General features: G+C 36.8%; 1 protein-coding gene and 1 long non-coding RNA gene across 22 annotated transcripts in view; one reads left to right on the forward strand and one right to left on the reverse strand.

The window, feature by feature from the left end:
• INSC (INSC spindle orientation adaptor protein) overlaps positions 1-24,210 on the forward strand; it is a 332,365-nt gene that overhangs the window by 38,119 nt on the left and 270,036 nt on the right. For 9 of the 21 annotated variants that reach the window (XM_080595847.1, XM_080595865.1, XM_080595846.1 and 6 more), the window contains exon 2: positions 4,826-4,916. The exons of 1 other annotated variant lie outside the window; for it this stretch is intronic. In XM_080595847.1, coding sequence (XP_080451973.1) covers positions 4,864-4,916 — 53 coding nt within the window. In that variant the 5' untranslated portion in view covers positions 4,826-4,863. Of the gene's footprint in view, positions 1-3,429; positions 3,886-3,927; positions 4,138-4,247; positions 4,269-4,825; positions 4,917-10,628; positions 11,926-11,975; positions 12,218-12,365; positions 14,533-15,938; positions 17,908-18,553; positions 19,890-19,975; positions 20,228-24,210 lie in introns of those variants that run through there. 11 more of the 21 variants (XM_080595861.1, XM_080595848.1, XM_080595849.1 and 8 more) reach the window with 11 other exon arrangements.
• On the reverse strand, positions 18,517-23,491 carry LOC308196650. The gene is made up of 3 exons (XR_013952327.1): positions 23,382-23,491; positions 22,272-22,360; positions 18,517-18,570 (listed from the first exon to the last, which is right to left on the reverse strand). It is a non-coding gene; the product is annotated as an uncharacterized lncRNA (long non-coding RNA).

The following is a 24,210-nucleotide window of genomic DNA, read 5'->3' on the forward strand; positions in this document are numbered from 1 at the left end:
GCTGTGCGCAGTAAGGCTAAGATGAGGAAAAATCCAAAGCAGAAAAGAAGCTGTACAGACTTCAGTTTGAATTAATATCCACATACATATACATAATGGGTGTTGTCAAAGATAAACGCAGAATTGTTTAAAATGAAATCCTGTCTCTTCTGAAAATAGAGAGGAAAAGAAGGGAAGAAATATGCATTAAAAATAAAACCCTTTGTGAGTGAAAATGGATTTGTGCTTCAGATTGTACTTGAAGTATAAAGCATGGGCTGCTCAGCAGTGCTTCCAGTTTGATTATTGGTTCTGCAAGAGCTGCTATCGCAAATGAGTGCTGCAGGTAGCACCTGTTCCACACCCCCGCCCTCCCCCCCCATTCTAGTTTGAATTTTGCATTCCAGGAGTGTGGTACATACATCTGTGTATATGGTCCCACACTAATACAACCCATTTTAATGCATTGTTTGAAGGACTCTTCATTACTTCTTGCTTTTGGTTTTATGGCTTCTTAGATTTGTGACACCTAGCTTAATACTCAGTTGACTTTTACTATTGTAATTAATTCAGGCCTGTATAAATCTGTTATAATGCAAAATAACCACAGGATCCTGAGTCCTCAAATGGTTAGTATGAATAACTTCAGATGGACCAGACATGTTGCTGAAGGACACGGTGTGTGTGTTTACTTTCTGACCTCTCACATAAATGCTGTCAGAATTTTGCTCTTAATTTGATTTGTGGCATTCCATTAACAGTTACTCTGTCTAACAGAAGAATAATAACTAATGATTCCCAGACTCCCAGCATTGTAAAATGAGGACAGGCACTGTTTGGCAGAACAGATATTGTACTTTACTATGGACAGGAACTGTTAATATTAATCAAAAGATATCTAGTCTAAAATGACTTCAGCTAATGACTTCTTGTTCTCAGGCTAACCATGCTACTTACAAGTAACTTGCTCTTCTCATTCTGATTACCAATAATCACATGCCAGATACGTGATCTTCTGTCTTTCAGAAAAAAAAATGATGCTCTTGACTGACCTTATTTTCAGGTATTCTTAGTGTTGAAATTATGATGTTAGGGGTTAGAAATGGGATGGCAAAAGTTCATGGATTTGCCTTTTGATTTAAGCCTTTACAAGGATGGACATGCAAGCAGTGAATGTGTTCAAAATGTGAATTTAATTGTGTGACTTTTAGAGCTTAATTATTCAGGGTGTCATTTTGTGATGGAGAACTTCCTTAAGGCCATCAGTAATAGGAGTAAATGAGTCACACTTATTTCACCTTGAATACATGATGTTACTGTGATGGTTTTGGACAGCGATATGTTTAACAGAAATCCAGACTGCTAAAATTCTCCTAATTTTTAGCTTGTTAAACATGCTGTTGTGTTGAATGATGGAGAAATAACTTAAACTGGGAGGTTTAACAAGATGCAATCTATTTTCTAGCAGAAATAACATCTTTCTTAGGATGCTAAACGTCGTGTTGCGCTTCAGAAGTCTGCTACAACAGACTTCAGCAAGAAGAGACTCCCAGCAGGGAGCTCTTGTAATGCAGGAGGAATCTGCTCTTTTGGAACCAGCAACCTGACAGCTCCCAGCTGCACTGCTGTGCTGATGAGGCCTGGTGTAAGTTAGGTTGAGACTCTTTCTTTATCTTTCAGGTGGGCTAGTTCGTGAGCTCTCAAAGCTGTTTTTCATGCTCTGTATCAGTTTCTAGCACCAGCACATGGTATTTGTGTATGAGCAAGTTACTTCTTCCAGATATTTTTTTGGCCATTAAGGTCATTACCTCCACTGTCACTGTTTTTCTGTGAGCAGTGCTTATATGCTGTTGCACATGTGATGTTTTGTTTTCTTATTGTGAAGTAATTCTCTGAAAGAAGTTTTTGGCTGTCTTTGGTGGGAATAAAATGTGATTTATGGTGTGCTTATCTTACATGTATCTAGTTAAACATGAGGAAATAACATCTTAAAATCTAGTTCAGTGTTGACAGGACAAAGAGAAAGATGAAGAACACAAGGAGAGACTGCTGCCTTGAATACATCTAATTCCACATACACTAACTACCAGAAGAATTAGACATGATCATAAGTTATTTAAAGTGATGATGCAAGTGTATATACAGACACTTACATAAAATTGTATATAATTTATTAAAAAATTGGATTTATAAAAGTCCAAGAATAAAGCTTGTATTATTTCAGCACGAAGGTTTTACTCAGGCCTGTACAAAAATGACCAGTATTGCAGTTTACAAGGAGTGTTATTTTTTTGGTACATTTGCCTAGGAAGCATCTCTGGCCAGATCTGGGCCCGATCCAGTGTATACTGAGAGCTGGTGGGGAAAAAAGCATTAGCTTCTGCTAATGTTGTCTATTAGTATCTGTAAAGTTGATACATTTATGTTTTGTGTATATGTATAACATATGCACATATACATTTCTTTAACATGCATTTACGTATGCTCACATCAACTTGGGCTTAAAGACGATTTGAATTCTCATCACAGTCGTGAAACAGGCTGTTTGGTGAAGATATTGGTAACGTATTTTGTTGTTGTTCCTGGAAGATAAGTGACCTCTAAGTAGGAGTTGATCATGTTTTTAAAGGCTCTCAGCCATAATGTAAATGTGTGTTTTATGGGAAGACAGCCTTTAAAAAAAGCTGAATTTTTGTCATGTTTCTAATTTACAGAGCACAATGAGATGCAATAACCTAATTTATGTCTGTGTACATTATGTCACTGATCAGAAATAATGGAATACATCAGATGCTCTGATTTGTATGTATAGAAATTCTGTTAGTGGGCTGAACTAACGGTGAAGCAGCTTGAGCTTGCCAAAGGGAAGCTGTTCATTTTTGCATTGGTAGCATAGAAGGTAAAACATGTGCCTTATGCTGAACAGGAGGAGATAGGCAGTGTCTGCAATGTCTGCACTTCTGCAGGCTGAGAGAAAGTTTCGCTTTCACATGACAGGAAACCTTATGCTGGGGATGAAGATTTTATGCAGACATGTTCATCTTTTGATTAAAGGTTTTTCCCCAAATGAAGATAGTCAAGATCAGCTCGTTACAGTAAATTGGATTCTGTGGTTATTTATTTTTGGTAATTCAAATGTATTTTAAAAAGGCAGAAAACAAACAACCTGCTATTAAAAAGAAAAAAAAAAGATTATTTCTTCCAGTTAGTGCCGTATATACAACATATACTATATGATTTAAAACAAACAAACAAACAAAAAACAACAAACGAACCAACCAAAAAAAAAAACCAAAAAAACAAGAAAGCCTGTTGTTCATATCAGAGTATCATGGGAGCAGAAGGATGCATGCTAATATTTTCTTACTTGGACAAGTGAGAATTCAGTTAGAGTCTATCAGGTATTGGATGCTGGTGATCTTTTAAAACCAAAGTTTAGCGATATTTAAATTTCCCCCAGAAAAGCAAATAAGATTCTTCTCACGTGCATGTAATGAAGTATATTTCAATATTTGTTAAAATTAACTTTGTTACTTCCAGGAAAACTTGAAGGGGTAGGATGGGGACAACATTGCCCAAGTTATCTGGTGCCGTACTGGGCAGAGCATGTTGAGTGTGTTACTTTGTATTTCTGTGTTTAGGACAATGTCTGTGGGATTTGGGGGGCAAAAAAAAACCCAAGGACGTGCATTAGCAATGAGATTGGTTTGCTAGGAAAGATGCTGAGGACTACTCTGTGTCAATTAAGAGCAATTTGGAGTGGCAAATTTCTTAAATGACTGGCTGACTCAGCTTGCAGAAAGTAGCCAGTAACAAAATGGCAGAATTTCACAAGTGGTTGCATCAAAAATCTTTTCCCTCAGTTGGTGACAGAAACAGCATTAATTTCTTGTGTATGTTTTCTGAGTAAGATTCATTGATCCTTTTATTTATTTATTTATTTTCCACATCTAGAAAAGCATTAATTCCCCACTGTTCCTTGCCTCCTCCAGATTTGTTCATCTCCTTGTTATTCTTGAGTCATGGCTTAAAGTTCTCCTTCAAATATTTTGCATTAGTTCTTTCTGCAGCCATGTGGATGTATGGGGATTGCTTCACCATTTCTGAAGACTAACTCTGCTCTCATTTCTGCTCAGAATATGCATTGATCCATAGTGGGTAATGCCCTAATGGAAGATGGGGCTAACTAAATGGAGAGGGAGGGAAATGGCACCCTCATTTTTTGCATTTTTGGCACCCTCTTACTTCCTTCTGGTACAGGGGTTTTGGATGCTTATCCTGGCCATGAGGTATAAGGGGAAAACATGGAGGATAATTTATACAGTGTTTTGAACTAATAGAAAAATGAAATTGTGTATCATGGAGGAATCTAATATTTCAATAACTTAGACTTCAAGGGTCTTTCTGTAGATGTAGTGCTATATGATCCTGAAATTATACAACTATGCACTTGCTTTCTGTAGTAATCTTTTATTTACGTGATAACCTGAAGAATTAGTTTTACTAAACCGATTTTTCTCTGTAGTGCTAGTTAATGCAATATGACTTAGAAATGATACTAAATAATAACTGTTTACTCAGTAGTGTGTTCAACCCAGATGGCTCTGACCTGTGCAGTAATCCAGGAAGTTCATGAATATGCAAAGCCCTATGTTTCTTATGCCATGAAATGTACTTATTGGCCTTTGTTATCTGATGGAGTTGTGTAATAACCTAAGGTAAATAAGCTTTTTGAATTGTTTCTGATGAGATAACTCCACAAATCACTAGGAGAATGCCATGCTACACTGGACTGAAGAGGCTTGAGTTTCCCTGGGTTTACTAAATGACTTTGTTTTCTTTCTAGATTCCAGCCTATGGAAAAGCATACATAAGAGGATAAATATGGCTTTTAAGGGTGAGGACCACTTAGATTCCCTTCCGTTACCTGTTCAGCGGTAAGTGGTACACTCATTCATGCTGACTTGAGTGATTAAATGCCTCCAAGGCTGCATCTGCACTTTTTTTTTTTTTGAGGATCCAAAGCAGATTAAAAAGTCATGTTAAACTCAGTTTTAAATAATGTCCATACAAAATCTTGAGAATGAATGTGAAATCCAGGCTGCATTTTTCAAGGGATTTTCAAATTTGTATACCTGCAGTGTGGTAAGTCACGACAGCGAATATGCGGTCAGCAGTTTAAATGGATGAGTAAGTTTGTGATAGAGATACAACTGTAGGTACTGGGTTGGTTCTTTGTAATGATGGAACTCACTGGCATCCACTGTACTCTGCAGGCTGCTGAAAACTATAAATATACATTTCTTGAACGTGGTTTGGTTTCTCTATTTGTAACTGTGGTAATGATATTGAAGTTATAGCGTAATCTCTTCAGACCCTGGGGGCGACTGGAAAAACTGGTGACTCTACTATAATAAATCGGTTTTTATAATCTGGCTGCTGGCTGAGAGCTAGTATCTGTAGTATAGTTTCATGTTTAACTTAATGGAGGCTGCATGAAAAGGGAAAAATGGATAATGAATATAGTAAATTCGTGTTCTCATTGAACTACAGTCTTGACAGGTGGCACAATTGATTTTTGTGGCTGCTGAATACAAGGATAAAATCAGAAACAAGAAAGATTCAATTTCCTTTTTTTTAGCTGTCTTTCTTCAGGTCAGGTTGTAAGTCTTTCCTCTAGTCAACTGGCTGCTGATATGTAGTCTCAGAATGCATTGTTTTTTTTTCATGAGAAATTTGTTATTCCTCTGTTTTTCCCAATCTGAATCTTCCAGCAGATATTTTGATAATGACATCAATTTTATAGTTACTGAAAGACTACTTGTGTATGTTGTCTTCTGGAAGATATATTATATGCAGGAATGTAGTTTGGGGACCCCATATACCAAGGAAATCAGTATTATTTATTGGATTCTAGCCAAAAATTGCTTTAGAAATTGGTGACTCCTAGAAGTCCTGGGTAACCAGGTGTGGCATGGACTGATATAAATAGCAATGAGGTGTCCTGTCATTCATTAGTTTAATTTTCTTCCATGGGATGTAACTGTGGAGTATTGCTTCAGAGGCACACAACAGTGGAATCAGATTAATGACTTTCACTTGGAAAAGCTGAGGCAAACCTAATGATCAGATAAGGTACCAGATATCTGGAGTAATTTCTTAGTGATAACTAATGGTTTCTGTAAGCTGAATAGTAGATTAATAGCAGACCAATTAGTATGCAGGAACTCCCATTGCAAACTGAGCTGGTGAAGACTCATTGGAGTGGAAAACTAGCTGCAAACAGGACCAAAGGCAGTAGGTCCTGTGGGTGGCAACTGCTGGTCCAGCTTGATGCTGGGAAGTTTTGCTTGCAAGTTCATAAATGAGGGTTTTAGCTGCAGACTGCCTATGCTAGCAACTGGAAATGTGTAGTGGGAACAATATATGTGGTGCTTAGATATAGCATCAGCACAGAACTGAAAAACTGAATTTGTAGTTTAGAGCTCTCTGGAAAGGGAACCTGCCTGCAGGTCAGTTCCTCTCTGTGCAGGGAAGCAGCAGGATGCCACAGTGCTACATGAATAAAAATGTACTGCCTTACATCGACTCCTCATTATGATGTGTCTTATCACAAGAAGTTATCTGAAGAAGTCCCATGTAGCAAGCACTATGTTCTGACAAACTGCTTAGTCCAGCAGGGCAATTTTACATAGTGAAGTTATAAGTAAACACTCTTTTGCCCCGGGTGAATAAGAACCTATTCTTTTCCATGTTTATTCTGAAAGACAATACTTTTTCTACTTGAGCATTGCACCAGAGAAAGTCCGTGTAACAAGAATGATGGGTAGAGGGAAATTGTTAGCGGTCGACAAATGAAGGCATAGGGAAGGCTAGAATTGAATATGAGGAAATGGGTATTTGCTGTAAGATTTTGCGGAAAGAACACAGACTGGAACAATAATGTCCAGGAATTGTACAAAATGTTTTTCATTTTGAAAACCCTTAACATAATAGCTCTACTGAAGAAATTGACTTTGTGTGATTAAGTTACTTATCTGGGTTAGAGAAGGGAGTGGTGCAGATCCTATAGGAATTTTTAAAGGATTTAATCAGGTTTCAAAATGACTAGCGAGATTCAAGGATTATTTATCTGCTGTTCCTGTAATCATGCCTAGGATGTATGCCTGCCTCGGCATTCCAGTTCATGCTCCTGCTTTTTGTGAGAGGGGCTTGAATTAATTTATAAGAAATGTGCTGCTGTGTCCTCTCAAAGGGAAGAGGTAACACAAATTCAACTGAGGTTAGTTAGTGCTGTGTAGCACCGTGGCTGTTCCTGGCTTCATGTTTAGCTCAGAATCTTTTGAGAAGTAAAACCAAACACATCCTCTGGCAGCAGTATCTGTTTCCGTAGGAAAAATGTACCATATACGTACAAATTCCCTTTGTTTCCACAGCAGCCATTAAAGTCAACAATTACCTTGGCTGTATAAGGAGCTTAGAATTGGGACCTGAGATGATGTGCTTCATGAATTGTTGTTTACATTATTCTCTTCTGGATTTTGTGGGAAATCACTGCTTGTATTGGAAAATCTCTAGAGTACTGACTCACTATTCTAGTAGCTTTCTAAAGTACTGTCAGACCCACCTTCTGTAATTGACATCTAGACTGTTAAAGATGCAATACTTAAAGATATAAAATATCCTGAAGGAAAACAAAATTACTGGTACAAAAACTTTGTTTCACTGAGTCAGGAAATTACAACTTGTGATGATTTTTTCTTAGAAAACAATTGAAGATAGTTCTATTAATAAAAACAACAACAACAAAAACAAACACCTAGTTAGTCTCTAAAAGCTGTCATTAGTCCTACATGAAGCACTTTACATGACCATAAAGAATAATCTGTTGCCATCAGTAATGTCCAGCTCACTTTAGCATGTGAATTGTGTATATTCACTAGAGTTGTATATAGCAACATTCTGTAGTGTTTTAGCATAGCTTTTGAAAAATATTCCTATTTATTTGCATCTATTGGAATTGATTTCCCACATTTCTGGTGAATTTTTCCAGATAGGGAAGACAATGTTAAAGAAATCAATTTTTATTTTCTGTCCTTCTCCTCCCCACCTTTGTAACGAAAGCTCATCAGTCTTTTTGTTTGCTTTAAGTTAAAACTTAATGTACCATTTTTTCATGGTAATCATAGTTTCTTATACTTTCCATGTTGCATAGTAAACCAAAATTAACCTTTGGCATACTGAATATAAAGTCATTCAGCTAAACAAAGGGTACTCATAACAAAAAGCAAAATAGGACACTGTTTTTGTTTTCCTGGGTCATGTTTGGTTTGCCATTGCAACTGAGACAAATTCAGTATGATCGGACATATTTGGGAAAAAAAATGCTTTTTTAAATATAGGAGGATTGTCTGTAGAAATTAGGTATTTAAAAACAAAACCAAAAAGACTTCATCTTGCTGAAAAAACTTTAAATTTGTTCTATATAACCATCAGTCACTCTTGAAAATGAAGTGCGGGTGGTGTCTTCCTGAGGGTCCAAAATGCAATACTGCTGTACTGATTAATACATTGTCTAAACATTTTTACTGTTTAAAAATGGAAGATGATCCTGCAGATTATAATTTCAACTTGCATAAGAGCAAAGGCAATGTTGAATATTTAAAGGTTTGTTTTTTTGTTAAAAGTGAATACTTTGAGGACCAGAAAGATGAGCCTATTTTGTATCTATATTTAGGATTTTTTTTATTGTTTTAATACTATTATTGTTTTCTTGAGGAAGTTTACATCATTATTAGTATATATATATATATACATTTTTTTTATCACTGTGCTTTAGATGAAGGAGGTGAAGCAGAGAATCTAGACAAGTCTTTCAACTCTAGGTACTTACAGTTAAGACCTCTGGAAATCACTTCCTTTATTTGATCTCCCTGAAGTTGGAAAAGGGGATAAGGGATAAGGCCATAAGGGACTTCTGTGGCAGAGCCAAAAATGGAATCCAAGTTTCCTGCCTCCCAGTTCTTAACCAAAAGGCAGTCCTTCCTCTTTTTGTTACTTTCTTCCTTTTTTTTTTTTTTTTTGAACTAAAGATCTGAGTTCTATGAAAGAGAACAATATGAATGAGGTCACTCCATGTGTATTTATAGCTTCACTCTGCTCTTTAAAATGTGCCATGTATCTGCAGGTGTTCTGATAACTTTCCTAAAGGATCTGCTTAGATGTCCTGTTATATAAATTAAGATTTACATGCCCTCTGCAATTAAGAATATATTAAAGTGGCAATCATCTCTTAAGAAACCCAGATTTCTTACAGTAGGTCTTTTGGCTTTTTTACCTTTATATATATATATATATATATATAATTTTTTTTTCTCTTAACATTTCAAGAAATTAAAAACTTATTTTTTGTTTCTGCATGGCAGGTAGTGGTGGCTGGAGATCTGCTCATTGCGCATGCATGTTCACTCCTCTGGTGAAAGGAACTGTAGAAGTTGTAGTAACTGTATCTAGTCTGTACACTGTGTCAGATATGATGGAAATTACTGAAAGGGGGGAGGTTCATAGAAGGATTTAAGAAAAATTCCTTTCTAGGGATAACTTTACAGTGGAAGCAAGAATGTAGTCAATGTAACAGAAGTATGGCCAGAGAACCCAAACCTTTTTCTCAGCAGAAGATATGAACCAGACTACCATCTCATTACAAACTGCAGGGAATTCTCATTGGATTGTTCACATTAACTTGTAGGTTTTCATTACACAAATAGAAAACAAATGCTTCTGAGCTCTAGGTTCTGAAAACAAACGTTTCTGAGCTTCTACATTCCACCAATGAAGTGATGGGAACAATTTTGTCTTCTGCACCTCTAACTACTTTGCTGATAGCCCGATAGGGAAAGAGTTATTTATTGAAATGATGCTAGGAAAAAAAATCACAAAACTAGAATAAAAAAAGCTTTTATTTGGGCTGAATTGTTATTTTGACAGTGTTTGCCAAAAGTTGAAAATTGAGACTTAAAGCAAGTGAAGTCCAGAATTATGCTGTAGAAACTGCATTGATTCGACTCGTTTTCCTCCTAGATCAAGATGACAAACACGCAGACATTGATGGAACATATAGACATATAAAATGAAACAGATGGAAGTTTATAATGGATTTTTCTTAAAGGAAGCTACATTCTCAACCAAAAAAAAAAAAAAACAAACCAAAAACCAAAAAAAAACTTGACAAAAATATTCCTAATAAGAAAGATAACTTAAGGATTTTTGGAAAGCAAGATGCATTTTTTCCTGCTTATAAGCTGAATTATTTCAAGGGCTACACCTTGGATTTTACTTCTAGAATGTCATATGGCCTCTGTACAGCTGAGAAGAGGTGTTTTGAGAACACTGAATTTGAGGTACAAGACACATGATGAGTCTTTCAACGTCTAATGTTGCATTCACATGTTCTTTATTAACAAATGCAACACTACATAGGGCTTTGAGGCAAAGGATGTATCATCCTGTTGGTCTTCCATCCATAGTGTCTAATATTATACCAATACCTTGTGATTTAGTCTGCAGAGTCAAAGGCGGGGAAATTACATTATCCTGTCATTTAAAAAAAAAAAAAAAGTATTGGGCAAAATTGCACAGGAGTGTTTCTTTTTATTCAGCTAGCCAATGACTGCTTGCCCCTTGTATTCTGCAGGTGGTGGGGATCTGTAGGTCTTGATGCCGTATGTTCATGAGGCCTTAAACTGAAGTTCTGGTCTGTAGTGAGTTTGGGGCAGCAACTTGATTTGATTGCAAGTTAGTTCATTGAAATATTATTTGTTTCATGTGCCTACTTTCTTAAATACAAAACCCTCAAGTGAATGATTCTTAGGGATGTGACTTCTGTGAATTAGTCTGAATAGAAGCTATTCAGTTTTATCTCAGTCTGGTCTATTTTTTTAACAGTAGCTGTTAGCTGCTACAAAACACCTTTCTACTTGCTGCATATCTGCATGGTTTCTTCAATTTGTTACCATTTCTGTTATTAGGGCCAGCCCTCACAAGACTCACCTCACCTTTCCATCTTTTAATAGCACCTTGACTCTTCAAGAATCAGCAATCTATTTATAAGAATGCACAACTTTAAGACTGTGCTCAAGTTCATAATTATAAAAAATTGTTTAAATATAGACACTCTAAATGCTTTGTCTAATCAGTGATTGTATATGTCCTTACACTGCTTAAGCATCTTCATTAAGTTCTGAAATCTTTTTTTCATGGCTTTCTGTAGTGTCTGCTGCTAATAATAAAGGACTTGTTCTGTATTTCTGGCTTTTCCCACCCATGTCTGCAAACTGAACTTCCTGTCAGATAAGCACTTCTTGTGAAGTGGAAAACAACATCTGTATTTTCTATTTGCGTTTTTTAGGCTACTTACTGTTCATAGATCTTGTCCTACTAATTTGAACCCTACATTCCCTATAATTGTTTTTATTTGGATGATGTCACGAACTCGTATGTCATGGCTCTTTAAAGCATTCAGACAAACACTGTAAGAAACTCTAGAGAACAAGTACACATTTTTTGTGATACAAGAGCTGAGAGTTGAAGGTTTTCAAAGTTCATTGTGCTTACATGTCTCTATGAATTGCCGCTCCATAAATTAAAAAAAATAAAATAAAAAAAATCAAGAATGTAATGCTTGCTATGGAATTGGAAAATGTTGAAAAAACTTTTTTTTTAGCAAGCTGTAGGAATAGCATACTACAGAAGAGAGGACGGGGCTCTGCCAGCAATGCTATCAAGTTACCTCCCAACGACAAGGAATAAATTCAGTTATAGCATAGATCAAGGCACTGATGGTACCTCATTTAATGAACCTGTGTTCTTTTCATTTTACTTGGTCACCCTAGAACAATTCAGCGAAGAATTGTATAGATTCAGAATGGGAGCTTACCATACTATGAAGTAAGTATTTTTGATGTTAGTGTCTTATTCCACCTGTGACAAAACTGAAAGCCAGGTTGTTAGCAGGGGCTTTGATGGCAGTAGCTAAAACAGGTATGTGTATCCCTATGCTGCTTCTGGGAAGGATTTTCAGGTGTTGCTAGTTGACTGGATTCAAGGGATGGTGTTAGTAAAGTAGTGACTATTGATTTACCATCATTTTGTGGCACTCATGAAAAATATGAACTCAAATGTTTTTTTCTTTGAATACATGGGTAGAATATCTCTGTTCCTATACTCAGGATGTTAAAGTGTAGGTCAGCAGTTTAGCTCATAGGCAATAAAAATAATTGGACTTCACTTGTACTTTATGCATTTTTGGGGTGTGCAAGTCTGCCAGAAAGTGAGATTTTTTCCTAACCTTTTCATTCTGATGGTTTTATCACTACAGCTTTGCATTAATTGTATATTATGCTGCAGAAACATATTATATTATATTACTTCCCAGAGCTATGCCGTATAATATTTTATGTTGAACTGTATTAGTCACAAAAGAATTTTGGCTTTTAACCTGAAGGGAATTTGAGTTTGTCCATTATAATAATTGTGAAGTTGGGGTGACTTTAAAATGTGAACAAATTGATGAATTTAAACAATCTATTCAATTTGCCTCACTAGACCTTTTTTTCATTAACGTTGGTATTTCGTATTTGTGGCTTGGTGTTAGTTGGGAGCATTTTTTATTTTAATTGATCATCATCTTTCATCCTTAATGACAGCTAAGAATTCACCCTGAATCCCTCTTGTCAGGGTCAAGAACATGTTTCATAGTATGTGATGCATACTGTGTAGATATCAAACTAGTACTGCTATAGCCTTTATCATAAGAAGTTTGATTATTTTCAGAATGCGTATTTTGAAACGTGGAAGTCTGTAGAAGAGACTTTTATCTCTGTGTGTATAGAGGACATAGCAGACCCCATCTGCCTGGTGAATATCTTGCGTGTAGGACTTGATATCTTTTTCAGGGAGGACTTCATATTAATGCCTTTAAAATAATGGAAAAAGAACTTGCCTGAATGTTAGGTTATCTGCCAGTCACAGGTGGTACTTTCTGGCTGTATTTTACCAGTATTTCATGAATTTTATTGTGACATTGAATTAGTTATCCTGTCAGCTGTGGACCCTGAAACTAGTTATTCTAGTCATTGTTTTATGGCTTGGACTCCACAATTTGTGCTTTTCAGCACTCCATAAATTTTTCCTTGTCCTAACAAGACCTACTCAAAGTATTTGTATGTTGTTTATGGTTGGTTATATTTACTTGTGTTCTAATCTTCCACATTCTTGCTTTTCCGTAGCATATTTCAGAAAATCTACTGATCAGGTTTACCTATATTCTACCACTATGTTGGATGCCTGTGCTGTTTTCACAAGACAGTCTTGCTAGTTTCTTTCTTTTTTTTTTTTAGTTTCATTTTGCATGTAGGATTTTCTTTCGTGTTCACAAATCTGACATTGTAAATGATGCGTTAGTCGATTCAAATGTTTTTGATTTCTTTTAGTCTACCAAATGCTTCTACATCAGTTTGAGACTTAAGGTCTTGACAGCTGTCTGCTTTGTGAAGTCTTCTAGTAATGTAGATGGATGCTGGAAAGTTTGTGGTACATTACTGGTATGGTGAGAAGCTTGTGATTTTTTTTTTTTTAAATCATAAAATATTTTTATTTCTATTGCAATCTTTGTTCTTTAACTCAGAATTGGATTTCAGCATTTCTTGCCTATTATAATGTTGCTTTACATTTATACCACTGTAGCATTAACATTCTGCTCTTTTAGTTCACAGGCAGTGTCCCTTGCACGCCCCACATTCTTATTCACCCTCGACCTCCCCCTCATATCTGCTTCCCCACAAAAAAAGACAAGGTAAAATTAGACTGGAAAATGTTTGGTTTTGGTACCATCTTCAGGAATACAGGCATCTTACTTATATGTCATATCTTGCCTATTTGCCACAAAGACTTTAAAAAACAACAAACCCTTCCCCACTAAATACCATAATAGTTAAATAGCTCCTTTGAGGTGCTGCTGACAGTAATGTTGTGTAGTTATGTTAGAATGCTATTGCCACAGGTAGTTGGTAAGAGCCCCGTTCTTGACTTTCTATATTGTTTATGTCAGCTTTCTGGCAGTAAAGACTACTAAGCCTGGACTGCAAGCATACTCCTTCTGAACCCAGTGTACTAGCTGTGGAGAACGAACTGCTCCCAGCAATTGTGTGGCTAAGGAGGAGAAAGGGATGCAGAGTAACAGACACTAGAGCACTGAAGGATCCAGACCATCATGATAACTTGGTGTGTTTTGATATGCAAAAGAAGGAAGGGTTGGAGGAAGCGAGAGAGAGCTGCATCCCACAGCATGCAAGCCTGATGCTCGCAGTTGGCCTCGTGCAGTCACTGAGTAATGCTGCTGCCTGCCTGGCAGTGATGCTGTGCTTAAGGATTGAGGCTGATCTCCGGCACTGTCTCCTGGGTGTAGGAAGGAGGGAGCCAGAAGTGGTAATGCTGGCATTGGCAGGTCATACTAAAACTAACTGGATGATTGCCCCACAGCTCCACCACAGCACGGTATGTCTCACCCTGTCTGTGAACTGCACCAAGAGATTTTCCACTACACTGACTGCAGTTCTTGGTGTGCATCTTGGAAAGCTTTATTTTGTGTGTTAGTATGTTTTATCACATATGGAAGAGTTTGCCGTTAATAAAAGTCTTCAGGGAGGCAAAGTTAAGTAACATTAAACTTAAACAACCCAGCTTACAGGGAAAACAGATAGTGTGGTGTCTACTCTCTGATTTGATTACTTTCCATGTCTTTGTAAACTTTGACAAATCACAGTGAAGACTCTTTTTTCCCATTTACATTATGGGGTTGGAAGTCATCTATTTTGCAAAACTGTTTTGAGACTGACCTTGTATGCAATTTTATGCATATTGTGCATTCTGGTGTTACTATTCTGCTGGCAAGAATAAAGATCCATACTCTGCGTGTCATTTAAGCAGCTAGGCCATATTGTTGTCATGTATGTAATATAGCTGGAATTATTCTTGTTAGCTCTGGAAGGTCATTAAGGGTGAAGTTCTGGCTGTTGACTTCGTTATATCCAAGACATCTTTCCTTGTAAAATACAAACTTTGGAGCATTCCAAGGACATTCACCTTACTGAGCTAACCAAAGAGGAGGAAAAGAGCTCAAAAAGGGTGAAGTGGTCCTCTCTTAAGGGAATTAAGGAGGGAAAGGGAATAGTCCTTCTTTTCATGCAACTCTGAAAGAGAGATGAAACTAATGAAGGGGTTCTAAAGCTCAAGAAATTCACTGAATTTGCTATTGTTTTATTGTGAGAAAAGGCAGTGTTGCCATCTGTCTCCAAAAGGACAGTAAGGTTTGTTGAAGCTTTAATTTTGAGCATTGTACTTCATTCCTCCTGATTCTACCCTGGTTGTACTACTGATTAATTTCTCGACCTTAAGCCGAGCATTTTGCCCTCCTGTATCTTCCTCTACTTCAGCTGGTGAAATGCAAAGGAAGCCTTTATTAACGAATCTCCACAAGTTGCTGTTCTAACGATAATTTCGAAGCACTTGATATGTTATGACCTCATATGCCTTGTTATTATGCATGCATCATCCAATTGCACTGTTGTCGGTCACTAATGTTGAATGCTATATAGCTGCTGCTTTCAATGAATGTGCAGAATGTGCTTGTTCACAAAGACTGACTTGTTCCTTCTGTGTGCAATGTTTTGCCTTCATTTTTATAGGGTCTTTGCCTGACACGTAAGTTCACTAAACCCTTTTCATCAGTGGCTATAACAGAGGATGATGATTAATCATGTATACCTTGTCACTTCTGAGGTGTTTTCTTCCAAACTGATTTAAAAAAAATAACTCTATTAAGGATATTTTTAAGATTTTACTATTTTACTTATTAGATTTTACTTGTCTTTTCAGCTATTCAAAATACTAGTACCAGATTGTATTGAATACAATATATTTGTCACTTCAGTTCACATTTCCTGGGAATTTCTTCCTTAGTTAATTGCCTGGTCTGTTTCAGTCTGGTTCACTGCTGCCTAGGGATGGTGATCTTGTAATCAGTTGTTCAGTAACTTGTAATGAGCAAATTTAAGAAAGCCAGCAGAACAATGCTACAACTTTGTAAATGGTTTCTTGCTTTTTTTCCCTTTTTGACAAATAGTAGAGTGATCTTAAGAAATATGCTAGTCTGACCCCATTTCTACTCTCATTAAATTTGCTGGTGTCTGTTAGTGGCTGGTTTTCTGAGTTCACATTAACCCTGAGGGACTTGGAGTGATGGAGTAAAATGCATACAAGAGTTTAATATTAAGCTGAAATGTTAGCAGTGCCAGTTGATTCTTTTTGCTCCTTACAGCATTTCAGATGTGATGAAGTATATATATGTTATTTTAAGGCAATAAGCCTAAAGGACTATAGATGTGCTTTTTTTTACTTTCTTAGAGGAAAATCCTTTTATGTTGCATGTATAGACTATGCTTCAGGTATGAGATTTCTATACCTTACCTTTTGTAGATACTTTATTGTTGAAGTCATTCTACAGTGCAATGGAAATAGAAAGCATTCATATCAAGAGCGTAATATTCTGCCCAATTAAAGCTGATGGAAATATTTTTCCCATCTTAAATGGGAGCAGGATTTTACTCAGAATAAAGAGTCGATAGGGGTAAAACAAGGGAAAGATGAGGAAAAAAAATACTGTAAGAGAAAGAGGAGGACCAGGAAATGGTATCAAGACAGATCAAGGTTATTCAATGGATGGCAAGATGGTTGAAGGCACCATTTTAGGAAGTGCTGTAGGGCAAAACTGTCTTATTCAGTGATAGCTGTGCATACACAGGTGTTCCATTTTGGAATTTAACTTAGCATTTTGAAACTAACTTTGTAGATGAAATTTGAAATGCATAATGCAGGAAGTTACTTCATTGCTACAGCAATGAAAAAATAATTTTTATATTCCATATTCAAGTAGGATAAGTTCATCTGGCATACCTGTAGTTTATAAATAAGTAAGCTTAAAGGTAGAGGACATTACATGACCATGAATCCGTAGTTTCTAACTAGTCAGGAAGCAAATGTTCACAGTGCAATATTATATCAAATTTTTCACTTTTAAAAAATAGTCTTCTGAGTTCAGAGCACAAAGCTAATCGGGAGAGCTAAATGCTAACTTGACCTGCCTCATGTCTCCTAATGGCCAGCCCTGCCAGTAGAGTCAGTATGCTGCCGAGGAACAGGGTGGCTGCTGGTCGCTCTTGGTAGGGTACCGCCTGCCTGTGGCAGAAGAGCCTCAGATGTGCTCAACAGACTTTGACCTACTTGCTTATGGTGGCATAGCTGAGAAGCATTGGAAAAGTAGCCAGGATGCTGCACTTTCCAGTGTAACTTTGTGACTATCCTTGGAATTAGATTTGTAGATTGGACTCTACTGTATCATCTGCATTGAGGAGAGAAGTTTATATGCAAAGAAGGTCTTTATTCAGTGGGTGAAATTACTGTTTGAATGACTGTTGACTAACTCACTTTTGATTTTGGATTTGAATAAATCATAGAAGTGAGGAATAGTTTAGTTTGGAAGGAATCTCTTGAAATATAGTTCCATCTCCTGCTTGCAGGAGACTTTTTCTTTCTTTCATTTTTTATGCTGATACTTCTCATGTATTTGTAGACTGTTTTTCAAAACTTTGATCAATCCTGATTTTGTTGTAGTACATGTTAGTCAATTCATTTATTGGATAAATGTGGAAAGAAAACACAAAAGACAGAAAAATACTGGAATGGGGAAGCAGTAAATTCAATTAATGATTATCTATTCTGATTGTTTTTCCAGTTTTTCAAGACCCAAAGTACGGCAACAGTAGTTCTCTGCAGGTTTATGCACCAGGCTTGGATTCTGGGCCAGTGGCTTCAGTGAGTTGCAAATATTAGAGATTTTTTGTATTTGTGCCATTGATGAAAAATGAAACTTCCACTTTTATTTTTGAGCTTATTAAAAAAAAAAAAAGACACTTTCAAAACTAATTCACCTAAATCCAATTAGTAAGGCTAAATTTTTCAGTCAAGTGTAATGGCCTGTCTTCAGGGCATAAAGGATGAGATCATTCATGGCAGTGAGTTAGTGAATATTACAAATATCCAGCCTGCGGAAGTCAAGAGCTCCCCATTCACAAGTGTGTAAGTTGAGTTCCCAATCTGAAGAATAACATTGAAGTAGTCAGGCTTCCAGATTTCAAATGTCAGTATTTATATGGTACTATTTTTTACCACTTTATTATAATCCAGTGCACCTACTGGAGTGGAGAAATATGATAGAGCAGTATCTCTTCATAAACATTTTTAACATTCTTTTAATAGAAATTTCCCACATTAGGAGCTGATGAGTAAAGCTAATTTCTCCTGTTATCTTTGTGAACATTTGGCTCACTACTTTTTAATTTAATGCAAGTTATGGATATTCATAATATACCTTTGGTATGCACACTCCATTTATAGTGCTATAGCACAGAAAACTTGATTTCAGCATATTCTTCTACCAAATCCTTGCAGGATCTTGTTCCAGAGAGCTTCTTAAACCTGCGTGTGGAAGAAATAAAACGGTTCCATATGTTTCAACAACTTATTGCTACTCTGTTTATCCTCTGTGCTTTTATCTTTTGTGAGCATTTGAGTGATTAATTCTCTGAGGGTTATCATTTCTTTTTACATTTTCCTATCTCTCCTGGTGTCTCAGGGAAAGGTTTTACCTCACTACTGTTCTCATTTTGTACCTGGTGCTTTTGCTGCTGACACTTCAGCTGATAATTTTCTCAGAATTGCTTACAAAGGTTATACAGCAAAACCCATACTATAAGGGGAGGTTGCCTGTCCATTTCTGTTAGCTTTGTATATACTTGGTGTTATGAGAACTCTTTTCTCCTATTCAGTGTTTCAGCCAGACCCCTCTCAATGTATGTTTGTAGATGGATGCTTGCCTGTGTTATTACAAAAACATTTTTTACATCTAGACACACATGAAGAGCATGTAAAGTCATCCTTAACATTTTTCATATACTTTGCAACTGATTACCTGTTTCATACTCCAAAGAAATGCCTTTGGCAAAATAAATAAATAAATAAAAAAAATCACCTAGGCATTAGATAAATCAGGAAAGATCAGGAAAGTGATAAGCTGGAACATGCATAATATTTCACAAACAAATACAGGAATTGTACATACTTTCTACAGGTATTCACTAGCTTGGCTTTATTTGAACCTATATATAGTCCCCGATCATTCTTGTGTGCTGCTTTGAGAAGCAGCACTGTTTCTCAAATTAGGTCCTTAAGTCATTTATAACCAGAAGTGAGTTTAGTTATGTTTTATATCTCTAAGGGCCTTAACAGTGAAAACAGCCCATTATCATCAGAGGCCTGTGTACATCCCTGCAGCTTGTTAGGACAAGCTTTCCGGCTTCAAGCAGATAAATGTGGTACACATTAGCTAATTCACTGTGGTTATATAAGAGGAGACACGTTAGGATTTCAGGCATTCTTTTATGTCAGAAATAGTCTAACTTTTTGCTAATAGGCAGAAGTGTCCTGCTGATCTTTGCCATCGTGCTGTTCTTTTTTTCCGGGTGCCTGTGAAGCTGAGGTACCCAGAATGCTGCCACTCAGGCACCTGTGTGAGGAGTAGGCAGGTGGTTTGCTGACCTCAGGCAGGTGGTTGAAGAGTATCCTAGCTAATAACAGTGTGATCCAGGGGCTATTTAGCATGGCCTAGAGAACTCCTTCATGAACTTTCTGCAGTGTTTTCAAGAAATGAGAAGGTAGAAAATTGAATGAAATTTGTGTGCAGGAGTAAGATATCCTGCAACAGCAGGACAAGAGACTTGTACAAACATTTATCCTTGGTATGTGAATAAAGTAAAATGAAACGAGAAGGTGCTATAAGACCGTTTAACAAAGCTACATTTGTTTTTCTCAAAGCTGAAGGTGTGCGCCAAATTAACAGGACTTCTGAGTGCTGGTTGCATGAGAAATGTGCCTTCTGTTGAGTATTTGTGATTTCAAATGTGTTTGGTTTATGTCTGTATAAGGATAAAACTTCTATTGTCTGTTCTGCTCAAGTATTTGAAACAGTAGAAGCTATCCCTTCTACCAGATAGCTTGTATTTCCTAAAAATAAACAAACAAAAACAAAACCAAACAAACATATCTCTTGAAGTGGAAACTTGGGCTGAAGTTCAGGGTAAGTACCCTAATACCTTTCTGGTTAAATATGTATATTTGTGTTAATAGACATATGTTGTACCAGGAAAATCTATTGCATGAGGTTAATTTTAGAACAGTGAATAGCTAAAGGATGGAATATGCAGTTAAAATATGTTAAAGATTCACTTTGTGGTCTGATATGGGAGATATTTGGCATGTTGTTAACCCACAGGTGATATTCTAACTGCTGGATTTTTCACTGGCACGGGCTGCATGTATGGATACTCATCAGTGTGACTGCAAGTTGAGCTTGGTACATGAAAACTGATCTGACCAAAACCAAAAAACAGCAATGAAAAAAAAAAAAACACACACAACCAAACCACCAAAACACATAAAGACAAAACAAAAACCTGGCAACCAACAACTAAGATCATCAGAAAATGATCAGCAGCTGCTAGGTCTGATGTGTTAAAAACACATTTGATATTTGCTTTGTAACCTCATAGATCAAGCAATTCCTTTTTTCTTTTTTTTTTTTTTTTTTAACATGAAGTATTACAATATCTGGCTTAAACTATGCTTCTGCAAGTGAACATACGCATACAATCTGGACAAAAGTACAAAACAAGATGATTTCATTGGCATATGTTCTGTCATAGTTTCACTCATTATAACCAGCCATCTTTCCAGGCAGCTGCAAAGAACAGGAAAGACTAGTTGCACCAAGGATATACTTGATGGAAAACCCAACCACACTTAACAGATCAGGAGTGCAGTGAGACCAAGGTGACGTTCCCTAAATATAGGAAAACGATATTGTCCCATCCCTCCCCAGTCTCAGGAGAACCAATGACAAGTGTATCAGTGTTGCTCTTTTATCCCCATTCTATTGCAGTTTCAATAGTGCAGCCTGGAGTATTTCACATTTTCAAAACTTCTGTGTTCAGGTCATATGCCTGGAGGGTCAAGGTAATGTGAAAAGGTGGGTATGGAAGAGAAAAGGAAAGATGTAAGCCCGCTACTTTTACTGTCAGTACACATCTGGCAAAATACAGACACAAGATACTTAATGTTGTTTTTGCTGATTCAATCATAGGAATAAGGTTGCAGCATGTAACATTGATTTTCCTTTGAACTACTTTTACATAGAGAATAGAATATAATTTAAAGGTTGGGAAGTGATAGCAAGCTATTACTGTTCAGAGTGTAGCTTCTATTACGCTTTTATTAATTTCTGTTTCTTTTGACTGGCCTTAAATAAGTTCATTGACACTTGGTTTCTGTTGTCCACTAGAACCAAGTTTTCTGTACATTTTGTACATAGCAGTTTTGAGAAGCAGGACAGCAAGGGCCCCTGCTTGTTTTGTTTCTCGTTTTTTTTTTTTTTTTTTTTTTCTTAATGCCTGTTTTATTGGTAACAGGACACAGATACCTGTCAGTGGCTTTTGAAGGGCACATCTGCTTAAATGATTAATTCCTGGAAAACTTCCAAGAGAAATGCCATATCTTTTACAAAATGGGAACTGCATAATTAGTTCTTGTCTTGTGATTAGAGGATGAAGGTTCAGTTTCTTGCTTTTTATTGATAATTTTTCATTATAGCCCAGTTTAATAATGAATTTAGTTATATGAAACTTTTGTGGGAAGGGGATGCTGGAGAGAGAAACTGCATATCTCCAAGTTACACATGCACACTTCTGATCCTGTTTCAGAAGGTTTCAAACTTAGGATATGGAATTGAGGGTATTGAGTCCTTCTGGAAACAGGTGTCAGAGGGAAAGCTGGAATCTGAATTTTGTAGGCTTTTCCTTGCAGTTAGTGATGTGCGGGGTTAACTCTGAATTTCCATCCTGATTTGTCTCAATGGCAGTTAGAAAAGCACACCCTACTTGACAACTGATAGGCTTTGAGAAACTACTTAGCAGGTGCTTTGACATTTTTATGAAGTGATAGTCCTTTAATAAAACTAAATAGATTTATTCTTTTTCTCTGGAAATCAGTAATACATAGACATCACACAGAAAACTCTAAATGCAAATCTATTTGCATTTGCTTCTCTATACAGTGAAGTCTGTTACCTTATTTTCTGGTAGTATGCTGGCAGCACTGGAGGATTGTTAATCAGACGCTTGACAAATACACAGAACTTTTTTCATTCCTCTGAAGACTTTACTCATAGTATGAACAGACAAAGGGAAAGTAAAAGAATATTCAATGAGTAAGATATTTTTTATCAGACACCTATTTCCCATTTGAGGAAATTCTGTTACCACAGTAATTTACACGAAAAAAAATTTAGTCAGGACTGGTGACTACAGGAAACTTTGTATTATGGAGTATTTCCTTGCTTCTGCTTCTGATACATTTCCACATCCAATTTCCTTGCTCCACTACGAGGTACCATAAAGCAGTATAGGAGGACAACAACGTAGTTCCACTTGTCCTTTGATTGTTTTTAATGCAGAATGCTGTACTCACATAAAATACTAATTTATTTATATTTGTTGATTTTTTTTATTTATATTTGCTGAATCTGGGATAGATTATTGCAAAACAATAACAGCAATCCCATGTTCATGTTCACTATTTTTTTTTTGCCCAGTTAGCTCTTTCCCATGTTCCTTTTGTGGCTAATAAGAATTCATTAATACTAAATAAATAATTAAGAAGGGATAAGTGACTTTTATGCAATAATATCAGAACATTTTTTTTTTTTTCCTCTGGAAAACAGCATTGTTCTGTTTTTAATGCACTCCAGAATGTGGAGCCTCTGCATACCCTTATGAATCATGGATAGCTCATTTGTGCCTGAGATTCACTGTCAGTGACTCAAAGCCTGCTCTCTCTAAATGAAGAGGAATAAATAGATATGCTGCTTCATCCTACTCACTAAGAAGGGGAGAAAAAGATCTTTTTTCTGTTTTCTTTGTCATCTTTTGTAATATTCTCTCCCTCCCTGTAAAAGCCACCTGTCTCTGGCCTCCATGGTGCATAATTCTTTTCACTCTCTCCCTTCTGAAGATGGAGACTGACACCTGTGCAGTGGTGCTCTTGTCAGCGAGATTTGCTCTCTCGCTTACTCCTCTTCTACATCTGAGATTACCAGAGCTGCTGGGAAAAGCAGTAAGGTGAAAAGTCCTCACTAATGATTTACTTTCAAGGAATGAGCAATCTGCAAGACTCCTTACCAGCTCATCTTTACTTTCACCAGGGAACCAGGCTGTGGTTGTTTCCTTACTTCATTCAGCATTTTGAAGAACCCTTTGGAACCCCTGTCTTTTTCAGGTTTTGGTATCCGATTGCTTTGGATTTTAGATTTTAATGAGTCTGTTCTAGCTCAGGCATTCTTCACTCTTCAGCTGCTGTCCTTCATTCAAAAGCCACTTTCTGGTGGTAAAAATAACTGTTCGTTTCCTTTCTCCTGTTGCCTTTTAGCCTTCAGAACTCCTCTCAGGTTTGAGAAGAACTTAGATTTTGCCTACCTCTCTTATGTGTGTTATGGTAGCACCTGGAAGTTCCAGCCAAGATCAGAATCCTGTGCACAACATTCAGTGCAAAAGCAAGGACATGTTACTTACTTCAGAGGCTAAGCAAAAGAAAGACAGTCTGGCAGAAAAAAAACACCTTGGTAGGAGGTGACAGAAGTGGTCAGAATATCAGTAGAAAAGCAGAGTGGAACCCAGCTTTTGCAATTGCTTTTGCAATTTCTACTCAGACAGTTTATTCACTAGATTGCTCTGCTCCTCAAAGTAAATTTGTTGTGGTTGGAGGGTGACATAAGCTTTAACTAAATCAGAAAGTACAACTCTGGCTGCATACAGCAAATGGAGTACAAGTATCTCCTGCATTTGCTTGGCTCAAGGGTCTGGCAACTGGGCAGTGGATGTGTAAAAATAAAGTATTAGTATCAGCAGAAGGAGGGAAAGGAAAGAAATCAGAATTTTGAAGCACATTCAAAAGGCAAGAGTGAAATGGGGTCTCTTCAGATTAGATCACAACCTAAAACATAATCTGTTG

The sequence above is a fragment of the Anser brachyrhynchus genome, assembly GCF_964034855.1.
Source record: "Anser brachyrhynchus genome assembly, chromosome: 5".
Taxonomy (NCBI): domain Eukaryota; kingdom Metazoa; phylum Chordata; class Aves; order Anseriformes; family Anatidae; genus Anser; species Anser brachyrhynchus.